The sequence below is a fragment of the Sciurus vulgaris genome (assembly GCF_902686455.1).
Source record: "Sciurus vulgaris genome assembly, chromosome: 10".
Classification (NCBI taxonomy): Eukaryota; Metazoa; Chordata; class Mammalia; order Rodentia; family Sciuridae; genus Sciurus; species Sciurus vulgaris.
In genome coordinates, this window is record NC_136470.1 from 120039263 (window position 1) to 120053384 (window position 14122).

At 32.6% G+C, this 14122-nt stretch overlaps 1 protein-coding gene across 1 annotated transcript in view; it reads left to right on the forward strand.

The window, feature by feature from the left end:
* Positions 1 to 14122, forward strand: part of DNAJC13 (DnaJ heat shock protein family (Hsp40) member C13) — a 123763-nt gene that overhangs the window by 48847 nt on the left and 60794 nt on the right. The window contains exons 20-26 of the mRNA XM_079101268.1: positions 1349 to 1492; positions 4950 to 5032; positions 6207 to 6360; positions 9274 to 9377; positions 9464 to 9623; positions 10788 to 10850; positions 12024 to 12125. Coding sequence (XP_078957394.1) covers positions 1349 to 1492; positions 4950 to 5032; positions 6207 to 6360; positions 9274 to 9377; positions 9464 to 9623; positions 10788 to 10850; positions 12024 to 12125 — 810 coding nt within the window. The remainder of the gene's footprint in view (positions 1 to 1348; positions 1493 to 4949; positions 5033 to 6206; positions 6361 to 9273; positions 9378 to 9463; positions 9624 to 10787; positions 10851 to 12023; positions 12126 to 14122) is intronic.

Genomic DNA, 14122 nt, shown 5'->3' on the forward strand with positions numbered 1-14122 from the left:
GGGCCCAGGGTGAGGCAGAGAATATCCTGAGGGAAGAGTGTGGTGTGGAGAGAGGCTGCTTCATTCATAGCAGCCAGGAAACTGAGAAAGGGAAGGGGCCACAGGGAAGATGCACCCTTTCAGGGCACACCTACTGTGACCCACCTCCACTAGTCAGGACCTACCTGCCTACAATTACCAACCAGTCAATCCATTCAAACCAAAATGAACTGATAAGGTTATAGCTCTCACAGTCATTTTACCTCTGAACATTCCTGCATTAATACGGGAGCTTTTGGGGTACACTTCATATTCAGACCGCCACAAACTCATTTTGTCAAATAGTAATGTTCTTTTTTTAAATTTATTTTTATTGTAAACAAATGGGATACATCGTGTTAGTAATGTTCTTTTTATTATACTAATTACTTTTTAGAAGTAAAGTTTGCGTCCCATAAAATTCACCTATTTTAAAGTATACATTGCATTAATTTTTAGTATATGCAACTTGTACAACTATCATGATCTTTTTTTTTTTTTTTTTTTGTGGTGCTGGGGATCGAACCCAGGGCCTGTGCTTATAAGGCAAGCACTTTACCAACTGAGCTATCTCCCCAGCCCCTATCATAATCTTCATGAATATAATTAATTTTATTGAATATTTCTCTAATAACTTATTTGCAAATTCAGGAATGGATTTTTTTTTTTCAAATGTATCGTGATATTTTATACATATGAAATTACAAATGTTATTAGTAAAAGAAGTTACTTGGCACTTTTTTCTTAGAAGATCTATGTTATTAGGTTGGCCTATCCCCAAGAAAATTAAACATCTTTCATGATACACTGTTATAGTAATAGTATATGTATTGTTTTCCTATTCTTTTTCCTTTCTCTCTGTCATCTTCCACTTGCATCTTATTACCACCAATAAAGGAATCATCCTGAAACCCTAACGATTCTTGGACAAAAAGAACAATTTAGCCAGGCACGGTGGCACACACCTGTAATCCCAGCAGCTTGGGGAGTTGAAGCAAGAGGATAGTTCAAAGCCAGCCTCAGCAACTTAGTGAGGCACTAAGCAACTAAGTGAGACCCTGTCTCTAAATAAAATACAAAAAAAGGCTGGCAGTATGGCTTAGTGATTGGATGCCCAGAGTTCAATCCTGGCTGGTTCCCTCCCCCCATAAAAAAAAAAGAATTTAAAAAATAATAATTTACTGTAGAAACTTTTCACTGTTTTTCCATTTAACCCTAACATCCAATATTTATTTTATCATTTTAAATAGATAATGTGACTGTGCCATACATAGAATTTTAAAGTAAACTTGTAAATAGATATGTAATGGACATCAACATTATTTTACAGGATCAGTATGGAAAATTTAATAAAGTTCCAGAATGGCAAAGACTAGCTGGAAAAGCTGCTAAAGAAGTTGAAAAGTTTGCCAAAGAAAAAGTGGATCTTGTGTTGATGCACTGGAGGGATAGAATGGGCATTGCTCAAAAAGAGGTACAAATAAAATATGCTTCCAAATTTCTAGCATTTCTATATGTCCTAGGCCTCACTCAAGTTGCTATTCACAGAGAAGCATTCAGATGTGTCCAACTGAATACCTGAAGCTTAAAAATGAATGACATCTAAATCTGATTCATATTTTTTTCTTCCTTGATTAATAGTTTCATGAATTAATGATTAGGATTTTAGGTAGGTATTTAACATGGAATTACCATCTTAAATTTTTTTCCATAAATTCCAGTTTTCATACTTTTTTATTCCTATTTACTCCCTCCCTTTGGATTTTGTTTTGTACCTACAAAAATAAGATGCCCTTTGGTTTAGCCTTTTTAGTCAAAACTAGTCAGACAAATGATTCAGAGACAAGGTTTTACATTTTTTGATTTACTTTATTATATATTCTTAAATCTTACAATATTAGTTGTCAAGTCAAGGTCAGACCTTGTTTTAGTTTCATTCTTCATCATGTAGTATGTCCTGTAGAACTTCATTCAGCAGTGCACATTCTTTCATCTGGGAGGTGTTTCCCCTTAACGCAGTCTTCATTTATAGTGACTGGTTACTTACTCAAGACGAATAATTTTTGTGTCTTTCTAAAACAAATGTGTTTCTTAGGAATTACCAAATGTCTGAATATAACAAAACAAATATTTATTTGAAATTTGGATGTCTTCGGTTATTTAGAAATTGAGCATAATAGGTTAATGCTAACTCAAATAAGTGATATGCAATATAAAGAATCATTAGAGAGGCTTTCAAGTGACTAGCAGAGGCAAGAGAATACTGACCTTTGAATTGGTTAATTGACATCTAAGCCTGTCACTTATTAATCCAAGTTAAAAGTTTTCAGAACCCTACTTTTCTGTTTTCTAAAATCAGAAATAACAATACCACCCTTATAGGGCCACTTTGAGCAAGATAATATAAAAACACTATATACAGCTGGGCACAGTGGTGCATGCCTATAATCTCAGTGGCTCAGCACACTCAAGCAGGAGGATTTCGAGTTCAAAGCCAGCCTCAGCAACTTATTGAGGCCATAAGCAACTCAGTGAGACCCTGTCTCTAAATAAAATACAAAAAAGGGCTGAGGATGTGACTCAGTGGTTAAGTGCCCCTGAGTTCAATCCTGGGGAAAAAAACAAACAAACAAAAAAAAACACTATATACTTATCTGGTCATGATAATATTGCTAAAGCATTTGAACAGTTGAAAAATCTGTAGATGTGATATGAATGCTTTTCAAAGTTGCTAAAAATTATAAGCTCCTGACTTCAAGTAGTTAAACTTATTTCTAAAATAAGTTGTTTCAAACTGTATGAATGAAAATAAAAACATAATTTGTATGTGTGTGTATATATTTTATTTATTGTGTATATGTGTGTATGCATGCACACACATACACACAATACTGGGGATTGGACCTAGGGCCTTGTGCATGCTAGGCATGTGGTCTACCACTGAGCTACATCTCCAGCTCAAGCGGTATAATTATCATACTGCAAATAAATTTTTACTCTTAGAAGATTTCATATGTGACATTTGTCCATTATTAACTTGAATATAAAGCTGTTTAACTGGAGATAGGGATATCTTTTATTTAAAGACAGTTGAGAAGAAAAAATGTATTTTTAATATCAAAAAATTTTTACTGGTTTGTTGATATTGCTTACATGGGGTATTATCTAAAATTTTGAACAAATATTACCAAATACACTATTCAGGAAGATCTTTGGTAGTATCAACTGATTATCATTTCTGCTTGGGTTTTTAACATTAATTTCTTTAGGAAACAATAACCTATTTTATTCATAGAAGCAACATGAAAATATAGAAAGTAGAATGATCTTGTGCTTTAACTAATCTGAAAACTTGTGAAGATTATTAATACTGGCTAGTCTTGAAGTGAGCTGCATTAAATATATAATCAGAATATGATGTTCATTCCATTTGTAACTATTTTGGATTAATTAACCTTTGGCTAATGTATAAAATTGTTTTTTAATATTTATGTTCTTTTCAGTTTAGGGATATGTTTACTAATTATAGTGCTTATTAGCTTGTTACTAATGTCAGTCTGCTCAGTTTTTGGAGAGTTGGTTTTTCTTTTGTTGCTCTAGGTTGCCACTCTTTTCTCCCAAGGTGGGAGGAAAATTAAAGAAAATCCTTCCCAGTTAGAAGTCTTAAGGAAAGATTTGTTGTGAAAACCCAACTTTGAATTGTTTGTATACTTCAGTCACTTTCTATTAGTTTTCATGGTAGTGCACAGAATTAACATTTGTAGGAAGCATTTCTAAACATATCCAACAGGTTTTATGTTTCAAGCAGCATTTACTTTTTCAAACTTACTACTCCTTTTACCTTCATTCTTCCTATAAAATATAGTCTATTTTCTTGCTTTATTTATATAATTTGCCACTTTAATGAAATTTTGACTTTGATATTTCACTCTGTACCACTTTGTACTTTTTGTTTCTCTCACATTGAGGATTGAAATTCTCATGTCTGAAATATCTACAGTTCCACTGGAGCAGAGATTCTTAACCTCTAGTCCATGTTCAGACTTCAGGGGCTCATTGAAATCTCCTCTTCCAGTTACAAACTTTACATATGTGCCTCTCTTTGGAACAGGGGGTATTAGCTTTATTTGGATTCTCCAGCTAAAATTTGAGTCATAGACTTAGTGAAGCAGGCGGGCTTTTTTCTGACTTAAAGTTAAGATGATTAATATTGATAGCATCAGTATATTAGTATACTATATAAGTTTATAAATTCATACTGTATAGAAGTATACAGTATAAGTTTATATAGCTTGGCACACTTAGACTTGCCTTATCCTTTCTATTTTCTTTAATTTTTTTTTCATTTTTTCCTTTTTATAATTAAATTCAGGACAGAAACAATATGGTGAGTTTAAGTCCCTGCTACATGTATGAAATGTGTTAAATTGGCATGTAGAGTCATCTTTGTTTATTAAATTCTCATTTCACGCGTGTCTGAATGTAGATACGTATATCTTCCTTTAGCTATTTCAATTTGTACATGCTCCTCTTGGCTCTTGTAGCTGCTCAATAACCTGTAACCTTTTTCACTTGTTGTTTTTCATGATTTTCTATTAATTGCATGTAAATGTTTGAACCAAGTTGGTGTTTTTTATTATTATAAATTTTACTTGTGAAATATATGAACTTTACAAGATTTGATGTTGAAATGGTAAATTAAGATTACATGGAAAATATTTGAGGAACACTGTAGAAATATATGCTGGCAAATTATTATATGTTATGTCATTTAATGTCCTGTACTCACATTTTATAGATTTTATTTTATTAATTTTGTTTCTACCAAAATTTAATGAAAATAATGTCGTTTCTTATTAAAGTGATGATCTTCTGAATGAACCTATTTGGTAGTCCCAGGTTGAGCACTATATAGTTTCTTTCTTTTCCAGAATATAAATCAAAAGCCAGTAGTTCTTCGAAAGAGAAGACAGAGAATAAAAATAGAAGCAAATTGGGATCTTTTCTATTATAGGTAAACTTCAAGCCTATTTTTCAACATTGATTAAACTTAATATTTCTGTTAAAGGATTAATGACAGATTTTCCTTCTCTGGAAACGTTTTATGAAACCATCAGGAGATTGTGACAAATGAGTATCCAAGTTAGTTGATCTAGCCTTTCAAACGTGGTAACCCACTTCCAAACCTCACCTCTAACATATACACAGAAAGACATTGACTTAAACATTTTTAGGGAATTCACAGAACTTAAAAAGTGGCCCATGTACTCAGTCTAGAAGCTGAAATATTGATTGCACCTTGGCTACTAAAGGAAACATATTGTTTAAAAACTTTCCATGCTACTTTTAAAGTATATAGTTCATATGTAGGATATCCTTAAGTATATCCTTTGTATTTCTTTCTCAGGCACCCCTCAATTGTATTGTACCCCTAAGAATTTTCTTGAAAGTCATTGAAATGAGACTTTCTAGAAGGATTGCAAACTGATAGTAAGCAGAAGTGGAGTCTATCCATTACCAGTTCATATTTTTGTACAAATTTATTATATGTTATTCTATAATTTCACCTGTTGTTGTACTGGGAATTGAACCCAGGGCCTTGACATGCCCAATCCAACTTATTTCAAAAGTATAAGGAAGATATTTTGAAAATGTCCATTTATAACTTGGCAGTTTGGTCGTATTACATTGGGTAGTGTATAAGTTTCAAATGTAGACTCTTATTCATTCCATATACTTCACACTAAAAGGGTCAAAATTCTTTTGCCCAATCTGAAATTTGATGTCTGAAAGTAGAATTGTTTTCTCACTTAAAACTACTGTCATGTATATCTAAAATTGTATTAGTAGCAAAAGATTGAAATTGAAATAATCAGTTCATTTTTTAAAAATTCACATGGATTTGTTTTATAATTTATTTTTTTCTTAATATTTTATTATGAAACTTTTAAACATGAAAAAGGTGAGTTTCATAGCGACTACCTGTGTATTTATCACCAGGATTCTACCATTAGCATTTTACTGTACCTCCTTTACTCGAATTTCTTTTTTCTTTTTTCTTGTTAAAGTTTAATAATTCTACAATTTTCTTGCTTATTATATGATGTAGTAAGGGCTATTTATAGAGGCTTTTTTTTTTTTTTCATGTTTATTGCTTCTGTATGTTTTCTGGTTATATGTTTGTCTAGGTTTAGTCAAGACCATGCCAGGTCAAACCTTATTTGGAATTTCAAAACACGAGAAGAACTGAAAGATACTCTTGAATCTGAAATGAGAACTTTTAATATTGATAGAGAGCTCGGTAGTGCTAATGTGATATCCTGGAACCACCATGAATTTGAGGTAAAGTTCAGTCTTTACCATATATTAACCTTAAAAGACAAAGCATTGGGCTGGGGATGTAGCTCAGTTGGTAGAGTGCTTGCCTCGAAAGCACAAGGCCCTGGGTTCAATTAAAAAAAAAAAAAAAGATAAAGCATTTGCTGTTGAGTGATTTTTAAAAATTTGTAGTTATGTAGCTTGTATCTTTACCTTTTCTCTGTAACATTATAGAGGAAATACTGGGAAGCTTTTATCTTTGCTTGATACAAAAATAATTCTGTTGAGTAAATCAGCTTTAACTCATGAGGATCTTGTAGGACTTTTAAATGAATTTTATCCTAGGTATTCCAGATGTGTTCTGTGTGTGTACAGTGTGTTTCCATTTCTGGGACCTTTAGAGTCTTTCTTTGTTGAGATATACTGTTGCCTTGTTCCTTGTAGCTTGATTAATTTTTTTGTGCTAATAATTCTGAATGTGACTATATTTTACTGGACTATTACTAACGTGAGAACTGAAGAACAAAAATCATATTCAGTAGTAGATAATTTTGTGTGTGTTTAATGTGAATATATATATTATAGAGATATATATTATAGACATGTAGATATATGTGCAGTCATGTGCTGCATGATGTTTTGGTCATCCTTAGACCACAAATTCCTTTGTGGTCCCATAAGATATCCCTCGTGACATTATAGCTGTCTTACTTGGTATTAAGCATACTCTACAGTGTTCACATAGGTTGAAATTGCCTAACACTACATTTCTCAGAATGTATACCCATCGTTAAGTGATTTACAGCTGTATGTAATTTAAACTATTGGAACAGATGTAAGTTTGAGCATGAAGTGATCCCACAGGCTTTCATCTTTAAACCAGCACATTTCTAAAGCATATAACAATTTGAATGTACTCATTTCCTCCTCCTTGGAAAAATTTTCTTTACTCTGATTTTGAGAGACTGAATTTTCCTGGATTTTATCCATTTTTACTGCCCACTTCTTCTCAATCTTCTTTATTCATTTCTCCTTATCTTGCTGACCATTAAATGTTAGTCAGCCACAAAAGATCAGTTCTTGGACCTCTTCTCATTTGTATTTATTGCCTCAGTGGTCTCATGACTTTCAGTGTGTTTTCTTTGCAAATGGCATCCTGATTTTTATCTCTTCTCGGGACTTTCTTTCCAAGACTACACACTTTCATCCCTTAATTGGATGTATAATAATCATCTAGAATTTTTCTCCACAATTTTACTTTTGTTTTTACCCTCAGCCTTTTTCTTGTAATCTTTAATCTTAGATAATGAATATTCCTTACATTCTAATCAGAAACCTTGAAATCATCTTTTCCTTTCTATCCCAAATTCAGTTTGTCAGCAAATCCTATTCATTAAGCTTCAATATTTATCCTCTTGCCGTTGGATTGTATCAATATCACTGCTTCTTTCCTTGCCTCAAAGTAATCTGTTGTCAACATGGCAGCAGCTACATAGCAATGTTATCCTGTTACAACATGAGCAGATTATATCATTTCTCTGCTCAAAACCCTTGATGCTCTTATGGCTTCCTGTCTCAGTAAAAGTCTTCAGTTCTTGGAATGACTAAGAAGGTAGAGGGTCTGTGAGCCTCTAACTCTCTTGGATTTCATACTACTCTCCCTCACTCTGATTCAGCTACACTGATTCCCCTGAAAACACCAATGTTCTTGCCTCAAGGTCTTTCTATTTGATGTCCCTTCTGCCTAGAATAATCCTTTTTTTACAGACAGCCTTATAATTTGTTTTCTTATCTCCTTCAAATTTTTTGACAGTCACCATCTGATGAACCTTCCCTGGTTACTCTAAAAATGTAGCCCCTTTTATATATAATATGTACATATGCATTCTCTCTCTCTCTATCCTGCTGCTTTATTTCAGTTCATCACACCTATTATCACCAAACTATCATGTATATCTCACTTTTTCAGATTTTTTTGTGTGTGTCCTCTGGTACCTAGAAGCAGTGCATGGTACATAGTATATGCTTAGTAAGTAGTTTGAATGCTCTGAATTTTTATAAAACATTTATACACATGTATTTTATGTAGTTTATATTTTAGACATCAGTTATTTTAGGCTTTGGGAAAAGGATTTGGTAGTCTGGTCAGGCAGAATTGCTTTTTGCAATTGCCTGTGAATCTTTCCTTGAAACAAGCAGCTTGAGCCCAAGGGTTGTGGTGCTGCTCCAACTTCTGGTGATCCACCGCAGATCACCTCCAAATAGTCTCCTGGGTGAATTATCACACAGAGAGGGATACTGTAGAAAAATATAAAATTTATTTAATGTGTTTGTTTTAAATCTTGGCACATCAGCAAGAGGTAAAACTGGGGGAAGAGGGAATTCCTGAAGTAGCATGTGCATGCTGGGCAAACTGAACTGCTGGACCATCCACTCTCTTCTTGGTTATGGTAAACCCAGAAAGAAATTAAACAGATTTCACTGACACCACATAGTTCTGTGACAGTTTTTATCAAGAAGTTTTATATTCATAAAATTACCACAAATTTTATACACAGCCAAAAATATGCAAATGTTGGCCTTCAGGTCAGAATCTTCTCTCTCTTGCAGTTTAAGGTAATGGATAGTGTAGCCCATCTGAATTTTCCTCACTCTTATTCTCATAGCTTCTGGAGTTTCTTCAGAATGTGGTGTATTTTATCGTGCTCCTATATAAGATGAAGAATTATCTTTTAAAATTATATTTTCAACATAAAAAATTTGATGTGGTATGTAATTCTTACTCATCATTTAACTGAAATAGTCATGTTGTTAATATTGAATTGCCAGGTGTTTGAGTTCAGGTAAGCTCTGAATAGAAAGAGTATAAGAAACAATTGTGTGGAAATTGCCAAAAACCTAATGTAAATTAAAGTGATATAATTTGTTTTGATAAAGGTTAAATATGAGTGCCTGGCAGAGGAAATCAAAATAGGAGACTATTATCTGAGATTACTACTGGAGGAAGATGAGAATGAAGAAAGTGGATCAATTAAGAGATCGTAAGCTACACTTTACATCCTGTTGTATTTGCTTTCACTGTTGGTTTCATGGTTACTTCTATTACTGACCTTTATTTCTTACCTAGGTATGAATTTTTCAATGAGCTCTATCATCGCTTTCTGCTAACTCCAAAAGTAAACATGAAGTGTTTATGTTTACAAGCCCTTGCTATTGTTTATGGCAGATGTCATGAAGAAATAGGACCTTTTACAGACACAAGATACATTATTGGAATGTTAGAGAGGGTAAGGATAACATTTAAGGAGACTGCTATATGATAGTGTCACTGGGGTGTGTGTTAAATTTTCAAAACTAAATTTAAATCTACTTGATCACATTATCATTGTGACTTTCTTTATGAGTTATGCATTAGTTCATTTAAATCTGACTTGGTTGAATAGAAAATTGACCAAATTAATACTTGTCCATGTCAGGTATTTTGTATTTGTTTTTGTTTTTTGGGTGTGCTTTTGAAGAACTTTAGTGATCTATTAGCTAGTCTTTAAATTTAAAAGTTGAAGTTAACTGGACAGGTGTATAAAAGAAATTGTGACTTCACACTGTACATACCTGGAATTTTGGAAAAGTTATAAACAATCTTGGCATACTAAATTTAAAAGTGTGAAAATGGTCAAACTTTTTAGAACTGCAGTGATAATTAGAAAAGGTCACTTGAGTTAGCACCCTTTTCATTTGTAGCAGAACAGATCAGTCAGTTCATTAATTTGTGTTACCTATTTGTTGTATATACCTTCTTCATTTGTGTTTATATTCCTCTTAATTTAACAGTTTAAATTTTAATGAACTGGTTCAGAGAGGATCATTTTACCAATTTTTAAAATAATCATCTATGCTTATTATAGTTTTTAACTATGAATCATGCTTTTTATGTTAGAAAATTGAATCTGAATAAGGACACTGAACAAGAAAGACATAATTAGGGCAGAAATCCTTATTATTTGCTGTTACACCACATTGCATTCTTGAATTCCAGTCTACTCTTCATTCCAATGACCTGGAGAACTTCTGCTGTACCATTTGTACTTAAGCCAGTATATTTTTCTCCGTTTATGTTCATCATAATGACATTTATGTGTAACATCATTTACCAATTCTTTAGAAGTTTTAATTTGAGTATAATTTATTTCATTTTTAACTTCCTAAAGTTATAGCCATTAATTCATTAATCCCTGACTTTAAAAATGTGCCTTTCTAGGAAATTTAGATAAGTTATATAGAATTACAAAGGCTGTAAGACATTTATGAATTGTAGAAATTGACAGACTTATGATTTTATCCTTATTTAAAAGATACTTCTTATGAACTGTTGGTTGATGTTGTAAAGTGATAGTAATGTTTTAATTTCTGTTTCTGTTTACTTCTGACTAAATTTTCATTTATCTCAATAGTGCACAGATAAACTTGAACGAGATAGGTTGATCCTCTTTCTAAACAAGTTGATCCTTAACAAGGTACAGTATTTCTGCATAAGTCATTTGATTTTGTAAAGGTAAACTCGCACAGTTTGAGTTAATTATCCAGAGATGGTTCTGTTCTTATTTTCTTTAGAGATAAGAAAACTGTGAGTGCTTTAAACTTCTGGAGGGAAAAGTGCCAATTTTCCCTGAAAAGTTTACCCTATTATTGCAGGTGCAAAATAAACTAATGATGATAAAATTCTGAATGGCAAACAGGGAAGGAGAAATCATTAACCAATTTTTCTTTAGGATTAAATTTTAAGTAAAATAAATTACTTAAAATTGAATTATCATTATACATTTTGATTATAAAGATTCATTTGAAGATATAAAATGGTGAGTCATTTTACTTCATATTCTTGAAGACATTTTAATAGGTTCATTCTGGTTTCTCACATGAAAAATTGATAATTGTAGCTGGGTGTGGTAGCACACACCTCTAATCCCAGAAGCTCAGGAGGCTGAGGCAGGAGGATCCTGAGTTCAAGACAGCATCAGCAACTTAGCATGACCCTAAGCAACTTAGACCCTGTCTCAAAATTTAAAAAAATAAATAAATAAATTCAAAATTGCGATATACAGCATTAATTCATAATTACATGGTGTTGAAATTAAGTTTATGTACATTTTTTTGTCTTAAAATTTTGCTACTCATACCATCTTGCATAGTTTTATTCTCACTTTTAGTAATAACAGATGTTTTAAAAGAAAATATAATTAAGATTTCAAAATTAATCTCTAACTTCTAAGAAATTCTCAGTTTTTAAAAGGTTACAAAAATTAAAATAGCAAAAGATTTTTAATATAGCAGATTTTTTTTCTGATTATAGAATAATCTATTCATTAACAAAAAGATCTTGGCAGGATAATTATAGAATCAGAGTTTATCATGCCAGTCTTTAATTTGTTCATTTTTATTTTGTATGGGATTTTTTTTTCTTAGAATGTATTTTAGTAGAAATACTTGTTATGATCTCTTCATAATATAGTATTGCCCTTTCAGTCTGTTCAAATTCATGTCCTCTAAAGACAAAAATCCTAAAAATACCAAGTAATACCCATTGCATGTTAATCGTTTTCAGAGAAACTCCAAATATCTTCTTCTTTGAGGATCTTTTAGAAACTACTTAAGAGAAAGGTTTTAGATTATGTAAAAATGTTTTCCAGAAAAATGTTAAGGATCTCATGGATTCAAATGGAATTAGAATCCTTGTGGACTTGCTTACCCTTGCACATCTCCATGTGAGCCGAGCTACAGTACCACTCCAAGTATGTATGCTTATCTAGGTTTTTAAAGCTTAACATTCTTTGAATATAATTTTAGAGACAAGAATCATAGAAGTCTAAAAACATGCCAATACGTAGTGGTTGATAAAGTATTTCTCCAGTAATTCTGCTAGTACTAATGTCTAGTAGATTCATTCACACCAAGAAAGGGAAATCACCAGAAGAACAGTCAAAAATGGACAATAATGATCCAGTTTTATTTTTCCAATATCTTTTGTCTTTTAAAGTAACTGCATCTGTAATGTGGCTTATTTTGAGACAGTGTGACCTTTAGGATTTAAACTGAACTCATCAAGTATGTAACTAGAACTTTTAACATCAACAAACATTGAAAATATGCTTTTTAAAGCAAAGCTCTTTTTTATTTGTTCTTTTTAGTTATACATGTTGGTAGAATCTGACATATTTATACCAGCATGGAATATGCCTTATTCTAATTAGGATCCCAGTCTTGTAGATGTACACAATGCTGAGAATCCCTGTGGTATATTCATGTATGTACATAGAAAATTTATGTCAGATTCATTCCACTGTCTTTCCTATTCCTGTCCCCCACCCCTTCCCTTCATTCTCCTTTGTCTAACCCAGTGAACCTCTATTCTTCCCCTCTTCCACCCTTATTTTTGTTAGGATCCATATAAGGGAGAAAGCATTCAACCTTTGGTTTTTTGGGATTGGCTTATTTCACTAAGCATGGTGGTCTCCGAATGCATCCATTTACCTGTGGATTCCTCTTTATGACTGAGTAATATTTCATTGTGTATGTATACCACAATTGTGTATATATACCATTGTATATTGTGTATATATACCAGACATCTGTTGATGGGCTTCTAGATTGGTCCCATAACTTAGGTATTGAGAGTTGTGCTGCTATAAACATTGATGTGGCTGAGTCACTGTAGTATGCTGATTTTAATTCCTTTGGATACATACAGAGGAATGGAATAACTGAGTCAAATGGTGGTTCCTTTCTTAGTTTAAGTGTACCCTTTTTCCCACATACTTGTCAACATTTATTGTTACTTGTTTTCTTGATAATTGCCATTCTGGTTGGAGTGAGGTGAAATCTTAGTGTAGTTTTATTTTGTATTTCTCTAATTGCTAGAGATGATGAACATTTTTTTCATTTATTTGTTGAGCATATTTCTTCTGTGAATTGTCTGTTTCCTTTGCCCTGTTTATTGATTGGTTTATTTGTTTTTTTGGTGTTAAGCTTTTTGAGTTCTTTGTATATCCTTATCTGAGATGCAGGTGGCAAAGATTTTCTCCCAGTCTTTAGGCTCTCTCTTCACATTCTTGATTGTTTCCTTTTGTGAGGAACCTTTTTAGATGGATGCCATCCCATTTATTATTGATTTTTTTTTTTTTTTTTTTTTTTTTCATTTCTTGTGCTTTAGGAGTCTTATTTAAGAAGTCAATCCCTGGCATGATGGAGTATTGGGCCTAGATTTTCTTCTAGTAGGCGCAGTGTTTCTGGGCTAATACCTAGGTCTTTGGTCTACTTTGAGTTGAGTTTTGTGCAGAGTGCAAGGTAGGGGTTCAGTTTTATTGTACTACATATGGATTTCCAGTTTTCCCAGCACCATTTGTTGAAGTGGCTCTTTTCTCCAGTGTATGTTTTCGACGCCTTTGGCTAGTATGAGGTAACTGTATTTATGTGTGTTTGTCTCTGTGTCTTCTATTCAATTCCATTGGTCTTCATGTCTGTTTTGGTGTCAGTACTGTACTGTTTTTGTTACTATAGCTCTGTAGTTTATTTTAAGGTTTGATATTGTGATGCCTTCTGTTGAACTTTTCTTACTAAGTATTGCTTTGGCTAATCTGGGCCTCTTATTTTTCCGAATGAATTTCATGACAGAGTTTTCTATTTGTATGAAGAATGACATTGGGATTTTAATAGGAATTGCATTAAATCTCTATAGTGCTTCCAGTAGTTTTTTCCATATTGACAATATTAATTCTGCCTATCCAAGAAC